A 23,614-nucleotide genomic window follows, 5' to 3' on the forward strand; every position below is an offset into this window, starting at 1 on the left:
AAAAAAAAAGCGGCATTAAATACAGTAAGTACTCTCAATAGTCATTAATATTAATTTATGTATGCAGCATCTGTATTAAGATCAATATTTCTAATTCTACCAAAAGGAAGTATGATTAAAAATGAAAGAGACTAGTACGAATTATGTAATAAAACTTTATGCAGAGCTTTGTTAGTTAAATAACACAATGAAAAAAAAAAAAAGATCAATTGTAAAGTGTGCCCTGAAAGGGAAATTCACCAGCGTTAAGTCCCCAGTCATAAGGCTTTAAATTTACTACACTTCTCCATTAAAAAGGGTATGAAAGATTGGTCACATGATAATGAGGAAATTCTAAAGAAGAATATTTGCATTGAAAATTCCCCTTAATTTATAAAAATAAATTCCACAAACACATGCCCATGCAAGACAAATGTAATTATACACTATAGTTAACAACAGCAAGGGAAGTCAGATGGTGTGCTCCATAATGGTTGTTTCAGACGAGTTCTTGTTGGACTGAAGTTCATTTTGTAACGCAGATGTCGGACAGTAACCTGTTAAAAATAAAAATACCTATATACAAACAAAGTACCAGACTGTCTCATTCCAGACCACATGATGCACGCCTATGGACCACACTTTGAGAATGAATACTACAAGTTTCCAAACTGGTTTGGTAATGTAACTGGTGGCTCAGCTACGTTAAAGACAAAAAACATTCTCCTCTTAAGTTAGTAAAATAAAATTGCTGTAATCATCATGACGGGCTGTTTACCATTCTTTATTTTTGCTCTTCTGCTTAGTACCAATGCAACTCTCCTTGGACATAAATTGAAACTACAGAATGGCTGGGAGCCTTTGGCAAAGATTGAGACCATGTATTATATGATTAAATCACAATTACAAAACTATCATGAGCCGTACCAGATTGTAGCATCGCTGACCAGCATACAGATGGCCAGATTTTGACTTTGCGTATTTCAAAGAACTGTGGGTACATCTAGAGGTAATTATTTTTTTGAAGGAACCTAAACTAAGTTACAGCTTCCCTCTCTTTTGATACTAATTTGTCTTATCGTTTTTTGAGAGAACTAATCTTCAATTTTTTTTTCCTCTTGCATCCCTAACATGTTGTTTAATTTAATAGATTAAGGTTTCCTGAATTCCTCGTTTGGGAGCAACTGAGAAAATGCATAGAACATTTATTGTTTGCTTTAATAGTATGTTTAGGCATATTCTCATATCTTATTCCATCTCAAACCGAACCTTCACGAAGAAGAGCGACTGGCCCCAAGAACTACAGGTTGACTCAGAAATTGTTCTCCGCTTTTTTTGTTCCACCCAGACAGAACATGGAAGTGTGCAATCTGGGACATACACCAGAAGGAAGGCTTGAAGGCCAGAGAATCCAGCATGGCTAAGTAAGATCAGGCACAAAGCTGAGGAACAACTCCTTCTGGTTAAACACCTTCTGGGGGATATAAATGAAGAGACCAATGGAAAGAAGATCACAATAGGAATGCTATCTAAGATGCTGCTCTAGGCACTCATGTGCCTGTGGGGTTTTCTCTGGATGCTCTGGTTCTCTTCTCAAATAAAAAAGGAATTGGTGTTAGCAGTTATATTCAGACATTGTATGAGTGAGTGCAGAATTGCATTTTGTGAGGCACTGGCACCCAGTATGGGTGAGGCCCGATGTAAGAGAAACAGTCTTTAGTTCTTTGTGAGTCTGAACTGGATTAGGCAAGAAATGAAGGATGGATATTACTGGTTCATATCTATAAATATGTCTGTGCCATCTAAGCTATTCATCAGAGAGGAATGCTATACAAAGTTAAAGTGAACTGAACTTCTGAGTATAGAAAACCAAGATGATTCAAATGTAATATTGAAATCATGATTGGTATGTGAATGAATTGTTATAACAACAAGCACTTTACCAGAATTAGACAAGATAATAGGCACAGTGGTAACTCTCGACATAAAGTATGTCCGTTTTATGTGGATTGTCATAGCGTAAACAACTGAAGTGTAAATTAAATCAATACTACCAGACACAAGTGGCAACTGTAATGCCCATTAGAAGGATGAATCCAAATATGAACATTAAAAAGCAGTCCGTCACTATGCATTATATCAATCCCCACATATGCTGGAACTCTCTAGCTGTAAATATGGCAGTTGTCAGGGCATAAATATACAGGTGATAAAACATCCTGCAGAATTCTTTTAAAATTAATTTCTAAATTTTTGTAATATATAAACTTCCAAACAAACAGTGCGAACTAGCGGTCTGCAATTCAAGACATGAATGCTGTAGCAGACATGTACCATTTTCACTGGAACCCAGATCAGTACATGTCTAAAAATTATTGGACATTTCTCATTAAAGCATATCTGTGCAAAGTTTGCTAATCATCACCTAGTAGGCAGTGGAAAACGTTATATAGTAATTACATACATACATTATATATATATATATATATATATATATAGCCATAATCATTGCCAAAACTATCTAATTGACATGGTCTTGTGCCAATACACATTGTGGAAAATGGCAGTCAATGTAGCAGATAGTTTCTTCCTGGCCCGAGTGGATGAAGGAGTTCGGTTTTTCTGCAAGAGGGGATCAATATGTGCAGTGTGAAAATGTTGCGTGCCGAACATCAAGCGTATGGAGTCACTTTAAAACAAAGAATGAGGGAAAAAAATTCAAGGATGAGGCACACAGCAGAATTTATCAGGAGAACAGTAGCAAAATAATATGATAAAAATCAATGAAATGTCAAAATTCAGGCTAAAGAAGGCAGCTATAAACTCTCAGGATGTACTGACAAATATGTAAAACCATTTATAGATGGAAAAATACTTGAAAGAAACCTTCCTAAGCAGTTGCGATGTTTAATTTAATGGATTACCAAAAAACAATTATGTCCAGAATTAGAGATTTGCCCATTTTAGCAAGAACTGTAGAAAGGGGGATTTCCAAAATGGCAGAAAATGTCAATTTATAGCAACAAATTGCACTGACAGATGTACCAGTATTCAATGTGGGTGTGGACAAAAGTGTGAATATCAATGATATCTCACATCTAGCAGTTGCTGTAAGATACAGTGATGGAATCTGTATAAGTGGAGAACTTTGCTGCCTTAGACATATGTATGGCACTATAGTACTTAAGGAGAAGATGTGGCAAGAGCTTTTACTGACCATTTTGAAAGAAGAGGTCTAGACATGAAGAAAATATTTGCCACTACAAATGATGGTGATGCTGCTATGGTGGGGAAGCAGAGAAGGTTTGAGATCTTAACTAAAAATCAAATCGGACAATTCGTCACAAAGTTTCATTGCATTATTCACCTGGGAAAATCTATTTTCCAAAATAACAAATCCTGACTTTTTTTTTTTTTTTTTTTTTTAACCACGGTTATGGACACGGTTGTTACAGTTGTTAATTTTCTTATTGCTTGCTTGTCATTGATGCACCAAATGTTTTGATTGCCACTAGAAGAGATGATCACGGTTTACAAGGATTTGTCTATCCACTGTCCTGTGACAAGGCTCAGTTTTAGGAAATTTTTGGAGTGGTTTGTCAAGTGCTTTGATGTGATCTGCACATTTTTAGAAGAGAAAGCTTTGAACTACCTGGAGCTACAGAACGAGTGACGGCTAGTAAGATTTGCTTTTGATGGACTTTATAGGACATCACTATCAAACTATGTTGGCTTTATTCGATGCACGAAAGGCATTTCTGGTGAAACTTAAAGTATTCGGTCATGATATTCAAACTGGAACCTTTGTTGTTTTAATAATAGTAATTCTTTCACTGTCATCACATCAGCCTTTCCACCCTGATTTCATTATTAAGTATTTTTAAGAACTTTATAGTGGATTTTCTTCCAGACTTGCTCAAAGTCTTGAAAACAGCCCAATATTTTCTTTTTTATAAGATATGGAAAACTTTGAGAAGAAAAATCTGGCTTTACCCCTCTGAGTGGATGGAGAAGTTTGATATTCAGCAGACTGAGCTCAAATTATCTTCATTATGGATATGTACATTCACAGAGCTCCAAAAACCACCTGTAAACACTGACAATGAAAAAGTAGCATCCACTTTGGCCCGTTGGAAGAGTTTACCAGACAAACTGTCATGTTTATAAATGGAAGCCATTGCACTAATTTCTGCACTTATATGTGCAAACAGATTTTTTCACACCTGAAGCCAATGTTAAGTCCAACTTGCTGCCAACTTACAACAGACCATTCAGAGGTCCGTGTGTAGCTAAAATTAACATTCTGCACGCCAGACATATGACAACTAAGCCATCAAAGACAGGGATCACACTAAAACTGTAAATCCAATTTACTGTTCAGTACATGCCGATTGTAAATATGGACATGTTCTGTGTGTGCACCAGTTAATGTAATAATCAAGAGGAGTTTAACTAGCCATCAATAACACAGCCATGAGTGCAAAAACTGAAAAACTATATGCTATTGTCTACTGGCAACCAGTTGTTAATACTTGTAAATTGACACTTAATATGGAAATGGTTGCCAACCCCAGTAAAAAGGGTTTCTTTTAGGAAACCAGTAACTACAGATAAGAGAAGCAAGGCCACAGTGGCATACAAACTCACGTGCCCCAAAGGCATTTAAGTAGTCTCTCCAAGGAAAATACAAATTGAGAGATAAGGCTTATTTACATTGGCTTCAAAACAAGCTGCACTTTAAAATGCAACACTGATACCTCAACCACTGCCCAATACAATTCAAGCAACTTTACATTTTACAGATCTACTTGAAAGGAACCCAAAATTATTTGTTTCTCAAGTCTTTTAAGAATTAAAGATAAACCTTGTGGACACTGAACAAAGTGCTTTCAGAAGGGGTTATATGTTGGTCATAATAAGCCTAAAAAAGTGGCACCATGTATAAATAAATAAAATAAATACATACATACATACATAAACAAACACCTTGAAATGTTTATAGTACTAATAAATTATAAAAGAAGCCTGTGCAAGTAAAAGTGTAAAAGACACTGCATTACTTTGGAGAAAAAAAAAAAAAAAAAAAAAAAAAAAAAAATATGATGAGAAAATAAAGTAGCTTACCTTACCTAGTGATATTTAAGTTTATATTTTTCAGGCTGTTAAAAAAATCTCTTGCAGAAATATTTTTTGGTAGTTAAAAAACATTTTTAATCTATGGATGTAAAGTTGCAGTGAACAGTGATCTTGCTAACATTCTTCACAACAACTAAAACCTGTTAAACAAGAAACTTTAAATCGATTTCCCTCTACTTGGAGAGACTCCCACAACTGGCATATTTAATATGAAAATGACATGTGATCCAAGTTGTTTTACATACATACGCACGCGCACACACACACACACACATTCACGTTTAGCCTTGGATGCCTTCAGTGTAGACTTCACAAGTATTCTTTGTGCTCACTTGTACTTTTCCCATAACTGAAAGAGACGTGTGTGTGTGTGTGTGTGTGAAAAGAATGGCACAGTTTCTCATCAACTGTCCGAGACAATACACTCAGCAAGACTTAAAATATTTGTTCCTCGCTTTATTTTTTTTAGGAATCATGCAGAAATCAAAACTCAAAAAAAAAGTGAGGAATACTGGAAATTTTACAATCCTGTGACACTTTTGTTTCTTTTTTTAATTTACTAATAGACAGGGGTGTTCTGAATTGTATAACAATCCAGAAAATGATATATAAACTAATTTTGCCGTGCTTGGCCAGAAAGAAAAAAAGCTTGCTTTTATATACATAATATATATACATATGCAGATTTCACTTAATTTATTTTTGGATCAGGGCAAGATCAAGCACATTCCAGCTGTACAGGGCTCACAGCAAGAACAATACTTAGGTGGACTGAAAATATATCACAGGGTACATACACTAGCTTTCAAACTTTTTTTATTGAGCCAGGACATTACAAAAGTTGTGAATAACTAGTACTGTTTAAAATGACCACTCTAAATTTTACTGTTCCCATGTGACTGCAAAGTCCCATTTTCAGCTGTCACTAATCCATTGTCCTAATGGTAAACTTTCTTAGCTCATGCTTAATCATGTTAAATGCTAACTGGCTAACAGACAAACCTTTAAAATTGTGCTAGAAGAGCAGTTTCTGGAGAATAATCATAACAACAACAACACTTCTTATTTATATAGCAATTTTCTCATGCTCAAGGAGATTAATATGGGAAGTAACTTGCCTTTCCTTGGGTTGCAAGGTACTGAAATTCCCAAAGTTTAATTCTGGGTTAACAAATTGGTAAAACAATTCAGCTTCCTCAAATACATCAGTCGAGTGTTACTTTGCAAAAGAAAGGTTATTCCCTACAACAGATTGCCAAAAAACTTAAGATTTCATACAAAGGTGTCCATTATTAAATTGATACAAGGGGACAAACCAGACCTTACCAGGATACTAATAGGGGAAGGCCCAGATGTGCAACTGCACAAGACGAATTAAACATCCAAGTCTGTTCTACAAGTCAGAATTGGTTGCCTTCTTAAGTTGTGCATGCACAGTATGTGCACTATTAATTGGCATGTACACACATTATACATCACACACCTAAAACACTTAAGTATTTTCTTTTGGAAAGCAGCCAGTTTGATTCTATTTTAACCTTTTTCACTTCCTTAGGTCTGTGGATTCTGCACATGACAAATTTGACTCTGACCCATTAATTTATCATATTACCAACTTTGACTCCAAAATTTATACTTGGACTCATATTTACTATTTTGATTCAAAGCATATAACACACAAGATACAAGGCATATTACTGACAACATGAATCATTAGGGTACTTTATAGCACAGTAACCCGTTTAAGTTTGGGCTTAAAGGCTGTTGCAGTGCTGTTGTGGCTTTTTATATTATTATTAAAGACATTTCAAACACTGAGTGACATTAATCAAAACACAAAACTTATAAAGTTAAAAAAAAAAAAAAAAAAAAAGACTTTTTATAGAATGGCTAGAATATATATATAAAAAAAAGTTAAATTAGTTTATGTGAAATTGGACATTTTCACACATTATATTACAATTTACATTTAGTCAGAGTCTGTACATCCCGCCCAGTCCCCCCCCAATACACCGACTCCAGGAACCCAATAATTGCTTTTGATTCCGATTCTGAAGTTAAAAGCCTATACAGAAGATATTCCACTCAGTTAACTCTTTTTGCTTGGGTTGCTAAAGCAGTTATAGTATAAATGTTCTGCCCTCGTCTGTGTGAGACTTGCTGCAAAGGCTCATGAGAAATAATCGGATATACAAATACACACTGTACTCAAATATGAGTTTGGATACACCCCCATGTGAACTATGCATGTGAAACTCGTGGTCACACCAGTTTCATCCAGGGCCACAGTTAACCTGTGCAAACCCTACAAGGAAGCTGATTTTCAAGGTGCACTTTAATCTTAACTACAAATTCTTAACTGCAACTTTGGAACAGGAATCGAATCTACAAATGATGCTCCTTTAAATAAGGAACATTTTCAAAAAATAAAATTCAAGGATTAAACTCTCTCTTTCCCAATCTCTCTGCAACACTACATTAGCACGCTTAGGAGTGAGACTTTTTTTGCCTTTGTAGTTTCCATTTCTTCACTCACCAATTTGCTGCTGTCCTACATATTTAGCACCACCCACTTGTTAATAGTGCCACCTCTTAATTGAGTTGCATGCATGTTAGAATTAGTAGCTTGTATTTATTTATTACTTTTTTTAAACAAACCAAATGGAGAAGAGATCAAATAAAAACTAAGACAGGTGGAAACACCATGGTCTTTAAAGAAAACAATGATGGGCAAGTATGTAACAAAAAGAGATCATATTATAAATCAAGATACCACTAACCACTTCCATAAGCATTTAAAAACTGGAATTCAAGTTCAGGTATATCATTATATACAGTTTTGGATACCTCAGTGTCCACATTACAGAGGACCTGACATGGTCCAAGCACATCGACACCTTTGCGAAGAAGGCATTACAACGTTTTCACCACCTTTGACGCCTCAGGGATTTTAGGCTGCCCTTCCAGTTCCTAAAGAACTTTTACGTATCTGCCAACGGAAATATCCTGAAAGAAAGTGAAAATAGCTTGTAGCAAGACCACAAGGCTCTACAGACAATGGTGCGGTCAGCTGAACATATCACTAGGTGTGCACTCTCCAGCTTCCAGGAGATTTACTGCATACAAAGCAATGTGAAACAATGGCAAAGAAAATTATCACAAGATACCAGCCATCCCAGTGATAACCTCTTCTGGCGGCACTGAGGTTTTTTTGAAGGTAGCACAAAGACCAGTTCAGAGAGATTAAATTTTTTTTCCCTCCTGCAGTCAATCCACATCCTAAATGAAGATAGTGCCTAGAGCTACATGATGCCCTACTAATTCATTTATACTATGTATAATTTACTTATTACATACCTATATAATTTTAATATAATGCATGTTATTGCTGCCCCTTAACATGATGATTTTTAGGGATATAAAAGTCATGCATTACTGTTAAATGTCCTAGTATATATCCTTTAATGCAGTCTTGGGAGTTTAGCGACTATGAATTTCACTATATATTGCACAATGTATAACTGTACATGACAGACAAAATTTGATGTGGATTTAATATAGCACAATGAAAAGTGCCGAATGCAACAAATACATGTATGAGAAGATTAAGTCTGGTATCGGAATCTACTAGCGCCAGGGATAATAGCCCTTACAGGTTGATAAAACATAAATGATGGTAAAGTGACTGTGCTGGTCCAGCTAGCCCAAGATGTCCCATTAATATCTACAGCCTAGACCACTTTAACCTATATACAGTGCATCTGGAAAGTATTCACAGCACATCACTTTTTCCACATTTTGTTATGTTACAGCCTTATTCCAAAATGGATTAAATTCATTTTTTTCCTCAGAATTCTACACACAACACCCCATAATGACAACATGAAAAGTTTGAGATTTTTGCAAACTTTAAAAAAAAAAAAAAAAAAAAAAAAAAAAAACCAAAAACAAAAAACAAAAAAAAACGAAGAAATCTCATGTACATAAGTATTTACAGCCTTTGCTCAATGGCAGCAATTACAGTCTCAAGTCTTTTTGAATATGATGCCACAAGCTTGGCACACCTATCCTTGGCCAGTTTCGCCCATTCCTCTTTGCAGCACCTCTCAAGCTCCATCAGGTTGGATGGGAAGCGTCAGTGCACAGCCATTTTAAGATATCTCCAGAGATGTTCAATCGGATTCAAGTCTGGACTCTGGCTGGGCCACTCAAGGACATTCACAGAATTGTCCTGAAGCCACTCCTTTGATATCTTGGCTGTGTGCTTAGGGTCGTTGTCCTGCTGAAAGATGAACCATCACCCCAGTCTGAGGTCAAGAGCGCTCTGGAGCAGGTTTTCATCCAGGATGTCTCTGTACATTGCTGCAGTCATCTTTCCCTTTATCCTGACTAGTCTCCCAGTCCCTGCTGCTGAAAAACATCCCCACAGCATGATGCTGCCACCACCATGCTTCACTGTAGGGATGGTATTGGCCTGGTGATCTCCAAACGTGACGCCTGGCATTCACAACCAAGAGTTCAATCTTTGTCTCATCAGACCAGAGAATTTTCTGTCTCATGGCCTGAGAGTCCTTCAGGTGCCTTTTGGCAAACTCCAGGCGGGCTCCAATGTGCCTTTTACTAAGAAGTGGCTTCCGTCTGGCCACTCTACCATACAGGCCTGATTGGTGGATTGCTGCAGAGATGGTTGTTGTCCTTCTGGAAGGTTCTCCTCTCTCCACAGAGGACCTCTGGAGCTCTGACAGAGTGACCATCAGGTTCTTGGTCACCTCCCTGTCTAAGGTCCTTCTCCCCCGATCGCTCAGTTTAGATGGCCGGCCAGCTCTAGGAAGAGTCCTGGTGGTTTTGAACTTCTTCCACTTAAGGATGATGGAGGCCACTGTGCTCATTGGGACCTTCAAAGCAGCAGAAATTTTTCTGTAACCTTCCCCAGATTTGTGCCTCGAGACAATTCTGTCTCAGAGGTCTACAGACAATTCCTTTGACTTCATGCTTGGTTTGTGCTCTGACATGAACTGTCAACTGTGGGACCTTATACAGACAGGCGTGTGCCTTTCCAAATCATGTCCAATCAACTGAATTTACCACAGGTGGACTCCAATTAAGCTGCAGAAACATCTCAAGGATGATCAGGAGAAACAGGATGCACCACAGCTCAATTTTGAGCTTCATGGCAAAGGCTGTGAATACTTATGTACATGTGCTTTCTCAATTTTTCTTATTTTTAATAAATTTGCAAAAATCTCAAGTAAACTTTTTTCACGTTGTCATTATGGGGTGTTGTGTGTAGAATTCTGAGGGAAAAAATTACTTTAAAAAATGAATTTAATCAATTTTGGAATAAGGCTGTAACATAACAAAATGTGAAAAAAGTGATGCGCTGTGAATACTTTCCAGATGCACTGTAAACTCCATTTTTTGTTTTTATTTTTTGCACACACCCCACCGGTTTGAACATGTGCAAAATATCCTCATCTAGGCCCCACATATGTGTTTTAGACGTAAAACAGACAAATCGATCAAGACAAGAAATCAAATATCTTCAGCACAGCCAGAACAAAACAGAAATGAACCTACCCCTCGTCTAGTCCAATTTTAATGCACATCATTTCCAAATGACCCAGCTCTGAATAACCGGGTTAAGAAAACAGACCTATTTCCCACCCCACCACTTTCAAGTCAGTGAGTAACTGATGTCCTATACTATTTGAAATTGGAAAAAAATAATTTCTCACTCAGAGGATCTGTTCAAAGACAGAACAGAATAAGCTTCTATATCGAGGAAAAGGATACTTTCCTTGCTGCTTTTAAAGATTTGCTTTGTTGGTTGGCTCTTCTTTCCTTCTTTTTGGGTCAGGGGGTTGAACTTCGGTTTGTGAAGTTTGATTTGAATGCATAGATTGTTATTTGCTTTTAATTAAAACTCATTAAGAATATAAATAAAAAAGAAAACGGGCGGATGGACGTTAACGATTCATCTCTCCGACACATTGCTATCCCAGTTTCAGTATGTCTGAAGAGAAGCGGACTCGGGTAATAATAGGAAAATTGTAACCTGCAGCAAAGCTAATCACAGGACTGTTATATGCATCGGGATGAGCAAAAGAGGATTTCCCCCGAAAACATCGACGAGGTGCCCCAGCAAGAAGTCAATAGTCGAGGAATTCATCAAAAGCACACCAGCGATGATAAGCAATTTAATTCTGCCAAGTGTCGCGCTGGTACTATCGACTACATAGCAAAATTAAATAATGAACGTAGAGAGAACAAACACGCACTGTTAACCATTCCAAGGCTGAGAAATCATGTCGCTTTTGTAATTTCTACCTCTCCCAAGGTAAATTATCGCTAAAATTAAGACGTGCTCACACTACTATGTGTCCTTAAATTTCACCACAACACATATATGGCGTCAAGCAACTTCATAGCATCAGAAAACGAGTTACTTTACCTTCATTGATAGCCCCCTCCATAGCTCAACAGTCATGTGAACCGCGCAGCTCCTCCATGTGATCGTGCGAAGAGAACAGCCAACAGAAACACAGGCGCCCAGCGGTTGCGCTCTTCTAAGCTAATGAGTAGCGGGCCAATAACATGTTACCCGGAGTGACGAAACTACAAGTGTGTGCGTTTCAGCTAGGCGAGGGGAGCGTCTTGGGTCTGTACAGGAAACAGACCAGATTGTACGCTACCGCTTATGCTGACGTCGGCTTCAAATTAGAGTTGGCGAACTAATATCGGAGAAAGTACCTTACCACACTGCCAAAAACTCAGTCACGAGGATTAATCGGCATTTACAATGTTGTAAGACAGCTGCGTATAAGTGGTTTTCGTTCCAGATTGTATGTCGGTGGAATGAAATATTTTTTTTTATGTTATCCAAGTAGAAGAGTAATTGCATATGTAAACCCACAGGAACTATCGTAAGTTCATGCGTCAAGAAATACAAATATATTTTATGGTAAGCTAAATTAACATTTAGATACATCTCAAAATGCACTTTAAAATATCTGAAAATGTACTACAGACATAACGGATCACGTCTATTTGAACATATCCATCCATCTATCCACTATCCATCCATCTTCTGAACCCGCTTTATCCTGAGCAGAAACGGGGGGTTGGTTTGGCATTTTAAGATAATAACTCTAATAGACTCAAAATGATCCTGTTCATTTTGAGATCTGAAATTCAATTCCAGATACAGTATCTAGAAATAAGTCTGTAGGCAACAAAGTACAAGAGATTCAGTTAACCTTTACAGGGTTCACGATGAATGATCACATAGAGAATGACACTACAGACATTTGGTATTCAAGAGCAGAATACCTTGTTAGTGATTGAAGGTTATTACATGGTAGCTGGACTGTGTTACCTTATTAAGAGCAAACTGGTAGGTAGTTGTAACCCAATTGCAGCACAGAGTCCTGACATTATAAGTAATGGGACTGTGTTGCCTTTAGGTGAGGTAAACTAGAAGCTGCCTAATAGATTTGGTACTTTTATGGACCACGAAAGAATACAGAGATACCAGGAACCACAAGGGGTGGCGTTAACTTGGTCCAGCCCTTGTCCATAGAAATGAATGTGAGGCTTGCCCAAAAGTGACTCTGAGGGCAGAAAGCTACATTGAGCCAGAGTTGGGACTTAACAGAAGACCCTTACCCAGCCAGGAGGCCAGCATAATGGATGGACAGGGGGAGACAGCCTTCCAAGATTGTATGCTCTCCTGATACTCTATGTGGCAGCATTTCTGGGCCATTGTACCCATACACAAACCTACATGGAGTAGTGGAAACTGAAGTCCTGTGGGCAGCCCTGTTCGGTTCCGTGGGTGCTGCTAGGGGGAGCCATAGGGAATAGCAGTCCCTACTCCTTGGGGCTTCCATCTGACCCAGAAGTGCTTCCTCCATGCAGTGTCCTGATGTTGAACGTACTCCCAGGTCCTGCATAAAAGGGACCACCTCACCTCTTCTGGGCAGTTGGACTTGCGTGGAGAACAATGCTTGCCTAGAGAAGTGAAGGAAGGAGTAAGGAAAGGATGGAAAAGAAAGAAAGAGTTGATTGTGAGACCTGTTGAAAGGTATTGTGTTAAAAAAACATATATTTGAACCCAAGGCTGGAGTTAGTACAGTTGTGTCTGGGGTTTGGGAGTCTGTGACACCCACTAGTGGACACAATTATAATTTTATTTTAGAGAACAAACCATACAGTAACAAAAATTAGTCAAAGATACAGTCATGTAAGCAAGTATGCTCATTGTGTTAATAAAACAATCACACCAAAAAGAAAACATATAATGCATATTCTCTGGACACCTAGGCACATCGGATAACTTTATGACATAACCAGAGGGCCCAAGGTGATTTCTCATATATTAATATAATGCATATTCTCTGGACACCTAGGCACATCGGATAACTTTATGACATAACCAGAGGGCCCAAGGTGATTTCTCATATATTAAAATAGCAGGTGTCATATATGTCCGATTAGGTGGGAGCTGAGTGGACCAAGTGGAGGTAATTACCAGTCAGGCCAGTGGATGGAGGGGTGTGCTAAACCTACTTCTGTTATCTCTGCAGGCCAAATCTGGTAAAACCTGCCTGATTTAACATCACTTCCGGTTTCCGGCACCACAACAGACATCACTTCTGGTTCTGGTGCCATGACAGACATCACTTCCAGGCTTTGCCTTTAAATCTGCCATCTTTTCCTCAGTCAAATCAGTTCAGTCTGGAACTTGACCTTTGCACATCCGTGCTCTTCACAAGACCATTTTGCAGACAGGGACAATATGTGGGTGGCTGCTCCAAACCTTTTTCTGTGTGTTGAGACTATTTCTTTCACAAAGGGAACCCCAGCAAGGACTTGGCAAGCTATATCACAGTAAAATTAATGAATTCTTGCCAAATCTTTGTCTTCTTCTTCTTTTGGCTGCTCACATTTAGGGGTTGCCACAACAGATCATCCATCTGCATCTATCTTTTTCTTTCACATCATTTTTGGCCACAACGACTGCCTTCACATCCTCCCTCACCACATTCATAAACCTCCTCTTTGGCCTTCCTCTTTTCCTCTTGCCTGACAGTTCCATCCTCAACATTCTTTTCTCAATGTAATAAAAGGTCAAGTGTCTGTCTGTGTATTTGTGTGCCCATCTGGTTGCTCTGTCTCTCTTATATGCCATTATGTATGGGATTTATAAATACAGTGCTAATTTTTTTGTGATGCACCATCTGTTGGAATGAAAAATGCAATGTATTTTAATACTACAAGCATTACAATATATATTTCAATAGAGCGTGCACTGCAAACATTAATGCTGAATATGTCCAACAGAGAGCAACTGCTGGACAGACAGCAATCAGCTTGTCCACCTTAATAAAAGAAAACGTGCCTGTGTATCCGTGTGTCCATCAAGTTGATATTGCTAGGAAGAAAACTGTAAAAATTGGCAAAAAAATATATTAAATGATAATAAAAATGCCAAATAAGAATCTAAAAATAAAAAAATTGGACTTCTCAGCCTATTTTGTTGTTCAATGTTATATGCTGGCAACAGCAGCATGGTAGTGAATCTCTTCCACCCACTTGGGCCATGTGAATGAGGTTTATAACTGTAATACTAATGACTTAAATTATCATATGAAGGAGCCATGTTTTTTTCTGTTTTGTGATTTCAGTGTGTTCACAGCTTAAGAAGAAAAATATTTAACCCAGTAATACAGAAGACTAAAGCTGTTTGGATGCAAAATATTTTGATCTTCCTTGCTCAATGAGGCCATAACATGGTTTAGCTCACAGTGTATTTGAGTCACCCAGAAAAGCAATTGAAGTGGTGGATGATTTTGTCGCATTTGTATTCCTCCCCTTTTAGGTTTTTATTATGCTCTATTAGCAGAGGCTTGAACTCTTTGGTGGTCTTTTTTTATACCTTCTGCAGTGTTGTTTTAATGCGGTAGTTATAAACCTTGCTAGGGTTACTCAAGCATCTTATGTTAGATTAGTTTTTAGGCTACATCCACACTAATACATTTTCATTTAAAATGCTCCTTATAAAGAAAATCAATCTCCATCCACACTGCCATTTTCACATTGTTTACAAAAGTATCTCCTCTCACAATAAAATGACCAAAAACACATATGATATAACCGTTTGCCTGCACTAAGGGCATGCGTGCAATGACAGAAAAATCCATGAAGAGATGTTAACACTGCTGTTCACAGGTTTTATTGGAAAAATGTAGCAATCAGTAAATGATCTGTCTTTTGTGCATGTATGCAGCATTCAAATTGTGCAAAATGCAATTTAGATGCATATAGATAGATAGATAGATAGATAGATAGATAGATAGATAGATAGATAGATAGATAGATAGATAGATAGATAGATAGATAGATAGATAGATAGATAGATAGATAGATAGATAGATAGATAGATAGATAGATAGATAGATACTTTATTAATCCCAAGGGGAAATTCACATAGGTAAGCAACACAAAAAAGCACCATGGAAACCAACTCCTATGTGTTCATGATGTTGGAATACAGATTTCTTCTGCCAAAGGTGACCAGTCAAGGAATGAGATGTTGTAAAGAGCAGTATCCAATCAGGGAAGGGCCACATTATAAGAACTAAAGAATTAGAGTCTGGGTTTTCAAAAGTCTTCATTTTCACCCATCCATGATGCAATGCTTAAGTCAGAATCATTTTTATATTTCTTTTGTTTATTTTTGACTTTGTAATTTATGTTATGTGCATTATTCTTTGTATTTGATTTTGTTTATGTATGCATTCTGCCTGTGTTATGTTCCATGTGTTTTGTAAGTAATCCCCAGGAGTTGGGACTACCTGCCAATCACTTCCAGGAACTGTCCACCACCCTATAAAACTGGAGGGTCTCCCACAGTCCCTGATGGTTCATTATGAATGTGGTCTGGAAGGGTGAGTTCTTGTGCTTTTTTCGTGAATTTTGGATGCTTAGTGGATTTATTGACCTATTGCTCTGCATTTCAGATATTCTTGTGAGTTTTTATTGGAACTTGTTCTTGTTGGCAACTCCTTTTTGCCTTGTGTGCTCTATGGAGCTTTATATATTCACAGAGCTTTTTGAGTAATAATCAATTTTATTTTATAAAGATGTGGTGCTTGCCCTTATTACTAGCCAGGGTTTGACTGTGATACCCTCTCTAGTGGGTATTATAGAAACTGCTTTTGGAATTTATTGGGACCTATATACTTTATTATTCCCAGTCCATGACAGCATGCAGACAAAAGTTGAAAATGGATATTAATGTCTAATGTCTGTGTTTTTAAACAATAGTGTGGATGTAGTCTATTGTCAAGTTATTAATTCACCTGTATGTGATTTGTTTAGTGTTCCTGGTTAATAGAATTCAAAAATTTTGACAATGAATTTAGGGTTTTTGATTGTGGCTTGAAGACAGAATGATCTGACCTTTGCCTTCACACTAGCATTTCATCTGGGGGCAGGAACTGTCCTTTTCACCTGTCTACATACTTTGTTTTTTTAGAAAAACACAGTAAAATACATGTTGTGCTGCTTCAAGAAATGCATCTTAAGATGGTTGGTGTGGTACATGCAATAGCAAGCACTTTTGGGTAATGTCATTATTTTCAGCTCCAATTAAAGTGTTGCACGATTAATTATAAATATCAAATTATGTGTTCTCATTGTGAGAGAGATATTTTGGGTCAATACTGTTTTTTACATTCAGAAAATATTTTCTTTTTGCTTGGTGTATATTCACGTCAATGTGGTCTTCCATCATAAACATACATCCATCCATTTTCCAACCTGCTGAATCCAAACACAGGGTCACGGGTGTCTGCTGGAGCCAATCCCAGCCAACACAGGGTGCAAGGCAGGAAACCAATCCTGGGCAGGGCGCCAACCCACCGCAGGACACATACACCCACACACCAAGCACACACTAGGGCCAATTTAGAATCGCCAATGCACCTAACCTGCATGTCTTTGGACTGTGGGAGGAAACCGGAGCACCCGGAGGAAACCCACGCAGACACGGGGAGAACATGCAAACTCCACGCAGGGAGGACCCGGGAAGTGAACCCGGGTCTCCTTACTGTGAGGAAGCAGCACTACCACTGCGCCACCGTGCCGCCCACCATCATAAACATCCATCCATCCATCCATCCATTTTCCAACCCGCTGAATCCGAACACAGGGTCACGGGAGTCTGCTGGAGCTAATCCCAGCCAACACAGGGCACAAGGCAGGAACCAGTCCCGGGCAGGGTGCCAACCCACTGCAGCACACACACAAACACACCCACACACCAAGCACACACTAGGGCCAATTTAGAATCGCCAATCCACCTAACCTGCATGTCTTTGGACTGTGGGAGGAAACCGGAGCACCCAGAGGAAACCCATGCAGACACGGGGAGAACATGCAAACTCCACGCAGGGAGGACCTGGGAAGCGAACCCAGGTCTCCTTACTGCCAAGAAGCAGCACTACCACCGCCCACTATCATAAACATAATTCTTTTATTTTGTTTTTGTTGCTTGTGTATTGCCAGTGATTAAAATGAAATTATTTAGTATATCTTCATCTAGAACATTCCCCACTTATTTTATTTCACATTTCTGCACCTAGCTTCCCAGAATTGTTGTTAAGATTTAAGTCTGTTGCATAGCCAGTTGTAAAATTACTTGGCAATATGGTTTTCCTTTATCTCTTCCTACATTGAACATTCCAGTTTAAAAAAAATATCTCTAACCTTGAAAATAAGTTCCAGAATTTGCATCATACAGTATGTGTCCTTTAGTTTTTGATAAAGGTCACAAAATGCTGATGGCGGTGTTAAAAAAAGATCTTAATGTCCTTCTAATACAACATGCCAGATTTCTGGTTCACCATGTTCCCTCATTATTATTTATGTAGGGCTTCTCCTGGAGTCTCTTAGCCCTGTGTCTTAGAAGGAGTACATTTTTTTACCTCTGTTCACTCTCTAAAATTTAACATAGCATTTTGGAATTTGAAATTCTATGATAAAAATATTCCTGCTTCAATTGTCACTGATAAGTTTCACTTATCCTGACACAGAGATAATGCTGGTGAATCCCCCTGTGATTTCCAGTTTTTCCACTAGGCCTTTGTGATCGGCCTCATGAAATTTTGTTTCTTTCCATCTGGAATTAAATCATGATTTGAATTAAATAAACTAAAATTGGCATTACGTTTGTCCAAAAGTAACAAGTGTGCTCTCAATCTGTCATCATGGGGAAAAGAGTCTGGCACATTAACAAACGACTGTATCATTCTCAAACTACCCCTTTTAATACCATTAATGCATTATTGACAGGTGAACATCCATGATTAATTTTTCATTGGTCAAAGTGTGGGATCGATATCTTAGTTAATGTGTATGATGAGCATATTCTCTGAACTTTCCACAACTTGAGTGCAAGGTATGGGAAGTTTAGCTCCTTTTTCTCTTTTATTTCTCCTGTTATCTTTACCAAAATCATGTGGCCTCTCTTTTATAGCCCTACTACCTGTTCACCCTCTATATTCAAACTTTACATCTTTACCTTTTGTCAGTAACCTATTTTCTGCTCTGTATTTTCTTCTTTGGGGTGGTATGGTGGTGCAGTGATAGTGTTAATACCTTGCAGTAAGGAGACCAGGGTTTGCATCCCTGGACCTACCTGGGTGGAGTTTGCATATTCTCCCCATGTCTCCATGGGTTTTCTCTGGGTGCTGTTGTTTCCTCCCACTGTCCAAAGACATGCAGATTAAGTGAATTGGCAATGCTAAATTGTCTCCAGTGTTTGTTTGGTGTGTGTGTGTTTCTGTTCATCTGTGATAGAGTTCTGCCTGGGTTTGTTCCTGCCTTGCACCCTATGCTAACTTGGATAGGCTCAAAACCCTCCCTCAAGGTCCGGATTAAACGGGTTAGAAATTTACATGACATTTTCATATTTGTAGCTTCTTGTGTTATCTATTATTCCTGATACCTTTATCTACTGTACACATTTTGGCCTTTATCTTCTGCTCATTCCTTTTGGTCAGGGGTGTGTTCTGTCTTATTGCCACGTATCCCAAATTTATTACATACATCTTCACTTATGTTATCCTCTTCTCAAACAAAATTTTTATGCTAGCAACCACAGCAGCAAATATTTTATTAGTTTATAGATGCAAATCCTCTAAGCTGTTTAATCACAAATACTGGCTAACTTAAGTTTGTAGTCTTATCTATTTGGAGTGGTCAGCATCAGACATTGATAAAAACATCTTTGTAAACCTTCCTTATTTGAGAGAATGCAGTCTTGGCACTTGCAGCTTTGCAAAATAATGGCCCATGACTTATTACTGGTGAGTCTGATGTTTTGCCCTTAGAACTTCTGTATACACTTTGTAGAAACTTGTTTTGCTGATTGTGTGGGATGAAGTTATTGGAGTCTATCTATCACATATATTCTGGATTTGTTTCTAAATGATATACAATAGGGAATTAGTTTGTATTGCTCAGAGTTTGAGATTTTGAATATAGGGATGGAGGAAAGATGGAGTATTCTTTTACTTTTTATTAGTTTCTTTATATTACTTATATTATTGTTTCAGGTTTGACCGTTTTGAAATTAAATCACAAACATTATAGACACCAGTAAGGCTAACATGTACTGTATCACTTGCACAGACAGTAGGCAGACTTGAATTGGAGTTTAGATTCATAATGCTGTGAGGTAGAAGAAGGGTTGCCAACCATTTGTAAATCTACGGACAGTATAGATTTATAATTTTGCATAAAACTATTAGGTACAAAACGTAGATTTCTATCAACTTTTGAGCTATTTCCGCTAACTGGAAGTGGTACTTTTTACTCATGCAGCTGCTCCAGTTTATTCAACTTTCCTTTTATAATAATTGTTCAATATATTATTAATTTGATTTGATTTGTTGTTGATGGTTCTTTAATGTACATAATATAAAAATATACACATTGTATTGTGGTTTACTCCTCAAATATCCATCCCCTATTCTGATTATACGAGAAAGTCGAAGGGAAACCACTCCCGATTTTCCACTATTCCATCCATCCATCCATTTTCCAACCCGCTGAATCTGAACACAGGGTCACGGGGGTCTGCTGGAGCCAATCCCAGCCAACACAGGGCACAAGGCAGGAACCAATCCTGGGCAGGGTGCCAACCCACCACAGGATTTTCCACTATTGTTCTTTATAATTTTTTTTACTATTATGTCTGTTTTTCTAGTAAGTTTTCTTCATTTCAATGTTTAACTCTTGATGTATACGTTATACTTTATACATTCATTACTGTTTTATCTAAACATATAGCAATTTATTATTGTTTAATAAGCTATGTGTACAGTATTTGCATTCATTTAATTTGTTAACCCATCACCAGTACTTCCATTCACTGAATCCATTACTAAATTTTAGATTATAATGGAAGAAGCATAGCCCAGTTTTGCCGGGCAGTTGTGTATAATTTTTGGTCACTTGCTTTGTAAGTGTGAAGAAGCTGGAGTAGAAAATTAAACTTGGTGTTTTTAATAAATAGGCATCATGCTGGTGCAGTAGGTGGCGCTGCTGCTTCACAAATTTGGCATCCTTGGTTCAAATCCTGTGCTCATGTCCATGTTAAGTTTGCATGTTCTGCCCTCATTTGCATCAGTTTTCCTTCAGCATCCTCAAAGATGGCCCAAGTGTGAGTTTGAGCATGTGTGTGTTAGTGAACCCTGTAATGGATTGCCACTCTGTAGGAATAGGATTTGGCCCCCTGTGACCCTGAACTGAATTAATCAAGCTTGAGTATAAAATGAGATTCTTTGTTAATTTTAATACATATTGTAAAATCTTTTTTTATGGATTCAACATAATGAAAAAAGAAAATATGACACATGCAGAAGGTCAGTCATCTGTCATGCCAAATCTTCTTCAATTCATTAAAAGGCTCAATCAGTCCAGTTGACTTCTCTGTTAGAACTTCACTTTTTTTTCAGGAGCAAAACATTTCAGGCTTGAACCGAGACTGACAGATTGAGATTCTGCCTATTTCTTTTCCAAGCATAGGCTTCACCAAACAGCATTGTAAGGTCACCGAAATGAAAATATTTGATTTTTATGGAGTAGATGAAGGCACAGTACACTGCTGTCTATACTGACATTCACCCATCGATCCATCCATTTTCTCACTTATTACATATCAGTCTGTCATTTGTTATACATAGTATATTTAGGCTTGAACCTTACCTCTCCTTCTGAAACAGAAAGATGTGCTATTACCTGAAATACATTTTTTTAAAGTCTTCTGTTTTAACTTTTTATAATCTTGCTTTAACACTACAGACAAGAAACCAATTTAACAGCTGTATAACTTCTAGTTTGCACTGGTTTTAACACTTCAAGTCTTATAATGTATCAGTTCAGCATACTGGTCAACAATTAGATTAAATTAGATTAGATTAGATTAGATTAGATAGGTTTTATTAATCCCATGGGGAAATTCAGAAATAGGCAGAACACCATGGAGACAAGTAGTCACCTTGTGAAATTCATTGTTGGATAGGATAGTGATGTCTCCTATTTAAAAGTGGCCTTCAGTGAAGTGGATCCATATTTCTGTAAAAATTAATAATCTAGAAAATCACCCATTGTATATTAAAATAATATACTAAGCAATAATTACCAAAGCAATCTTTTATACTTTTTTGAACAGGCAACTGCAATAGTTGACAAAAGCAAAGCATATAACATAATTTACTTAGACTTTCAAAAATACTTTAAAGTAGTCCCACACTTAAGATTATTTCTAAAACTAGAAGCTGTAGACATCAGAGATAAACTACAAAACTGGATCACAAGTTGGTTAACCGGTAGGAGACAAAGAGCACAGAGAAGAGAAGAGTGTTTCTCATGGAGTGAGGTCATTAGTGGAGCCCCTCAGGGTCTGTCCTTGGACCATTACTTTTTCTGATTTATATTAAGGACTTAGATTTCAGTATAGTTAGTAAACATGAGAATTCACAGATTACAGTATACTAAAACTGAAGGAAATTCAATCACTGAGGAGGCAGCAAAAACAATTCAAGAAGACTTGAACATGATTTAGAATTGGGGGAACACTGAGAAAATGTATAAAAGTGCAAAGTGCTACATGTTGGCAAAAAGAACATTAATTATAAATACAAAATGGGAGAAAATTTACCTAAATTAAGCAACCTCTGAAAAGGACATAGGGGCTTATTTGGATAAAATGTGCAGAAGCAATTAAAAAGGCAAATAAAATATAGTAAAGACAGCTGAATATAAATCAGGAGATGTTATGCTCTGATTGTATAATGCAGTAGTGACACCACATATGGAGTATTGTGTGCAGTACTGGTCACCATTTAACAAGAAAGACATAGCAGCACCCGAAGCTGTTCAGATGAGAGCAAACAAGTGCATCCCAGGACTCAAGGACATGTTGTACTGTGAAAGACTCTGAGAATGTTTAATCTTAGAGCAGAGGAGACTGTTTGGGGACCTAATCCAGATCATCTTCAAAATTCTCAAATGCATTTATAAAGTAGATCCAGCCAAATTCTTTCAATTTAAGGGCGAATCACATACTCAAGGATGCCAGTTGAGATTAAGGGAAAGAGCATTTATGCAAAGAGTTGTGGTAATCTGGAACAAACTGCTAAGACATGTAGTTCAAACAAAAACCCCATCAGCCTTAGCTAAACAATTGCTTGATGGGCTGAATGCTCTCCTCTTCTTTGTCAAATGTTTCATGTTCTAAATTTTAATCAGATGGTAGATACTGTATTTGAGTCTTCTCTGTTCTTGTCTTTCAAGAGCAGGAATTTACAGATAGGTTCCGGAAAAGAGACACTCAGGAGTACTACTTGCATCTTTGATAATTTTGTTTGTGGCCCTAGTGAGGCCTTTGTGCAGGTCAGTTACTTGTTAAAGCCAGACATTTGCAACATTCTCCCCAAATCTGAATGACTTTTTCCTCACACATTTCAAAGATCTGCATGCTAGGCTGATTAGGATTCAGAACTACAGTATAAACTGGCATGTTATATATACGTGAATGTGATCAGTGGTGAATTGGCATTCTGTCCAGTTTTCAAGGCTCCTGAGACAAGCTCTGACCCCACCATCTTATAAGTGATCTAAGTGAGTTCATAGATGAATGGATTATTTTATTTTCATATTTATTACTAGAGTTTACACTTATTGTCATTTATATTAGCTTGGCCGTCTTTATTTTCTATTATTAGAACGACACTGTCAGTTGTAGCATGTTCATTGTAAATAGTACTATTGTTAATGTAATCGCGTTTAATCTACAATTGCCATGAGATAATAATACAGATTGTTAAAGGTGTTAAGTAACAGAATTTGAGAAGAATATATAAAAAATGAAAACATGAGAAAATATAAGGAAAGGAGAAAACATAGATAAACATAATCTGCCTACACT

The 23,614-nt window shown here is 37.6% G+C and overlaps 1 protein-coding gene across 2 annotated transcripts in view; it reads right to left on the reverse strand.

Moving 5' to 3' along the window:
• snx8a (sorting nexin 8a) overlaps positions 1–11,725 on the reverse strand; it is a 58,508-nt gene extending 46,783 nt beyond the window's left edge. Inside the window, exon 1 of one of the 2 annotated variants that reach the window (XM_028813922.2) lies at positions 11,567–11,725. In XM_028813922.2, coding sequence (XP_028669755.1) covers positions 11,567–11,588 — 22 coding nt within the window. In that variant the 5' untranslated portion in view covers positions 11,589–11,725. Of the gene's footprint in view, positions 1–1,360; positions 1,449–11,566 lie in introns of those variants that run through there. The other variant, XM_051933632.1, reaches the window with a different exon arrangement.
• Positions 11,726–23,614: the final 11,889 nt, after the last annotated feature.

This window comes from Erpetoichthys calabaricus, chromosome 11 (assembly GCF_900747795.2).
Source record: "Erpetoichthys calabaricus chromosome 11, fErpCal1.3, whole genome shotgun sequence".
NCBI classification, from domain to species: Eukaryota; Metazoa; Chordata; class Cladistia; order Polypteriformes; family Polypteridae; genus Erpetoichthys; species Erpetoichthys calabaricus.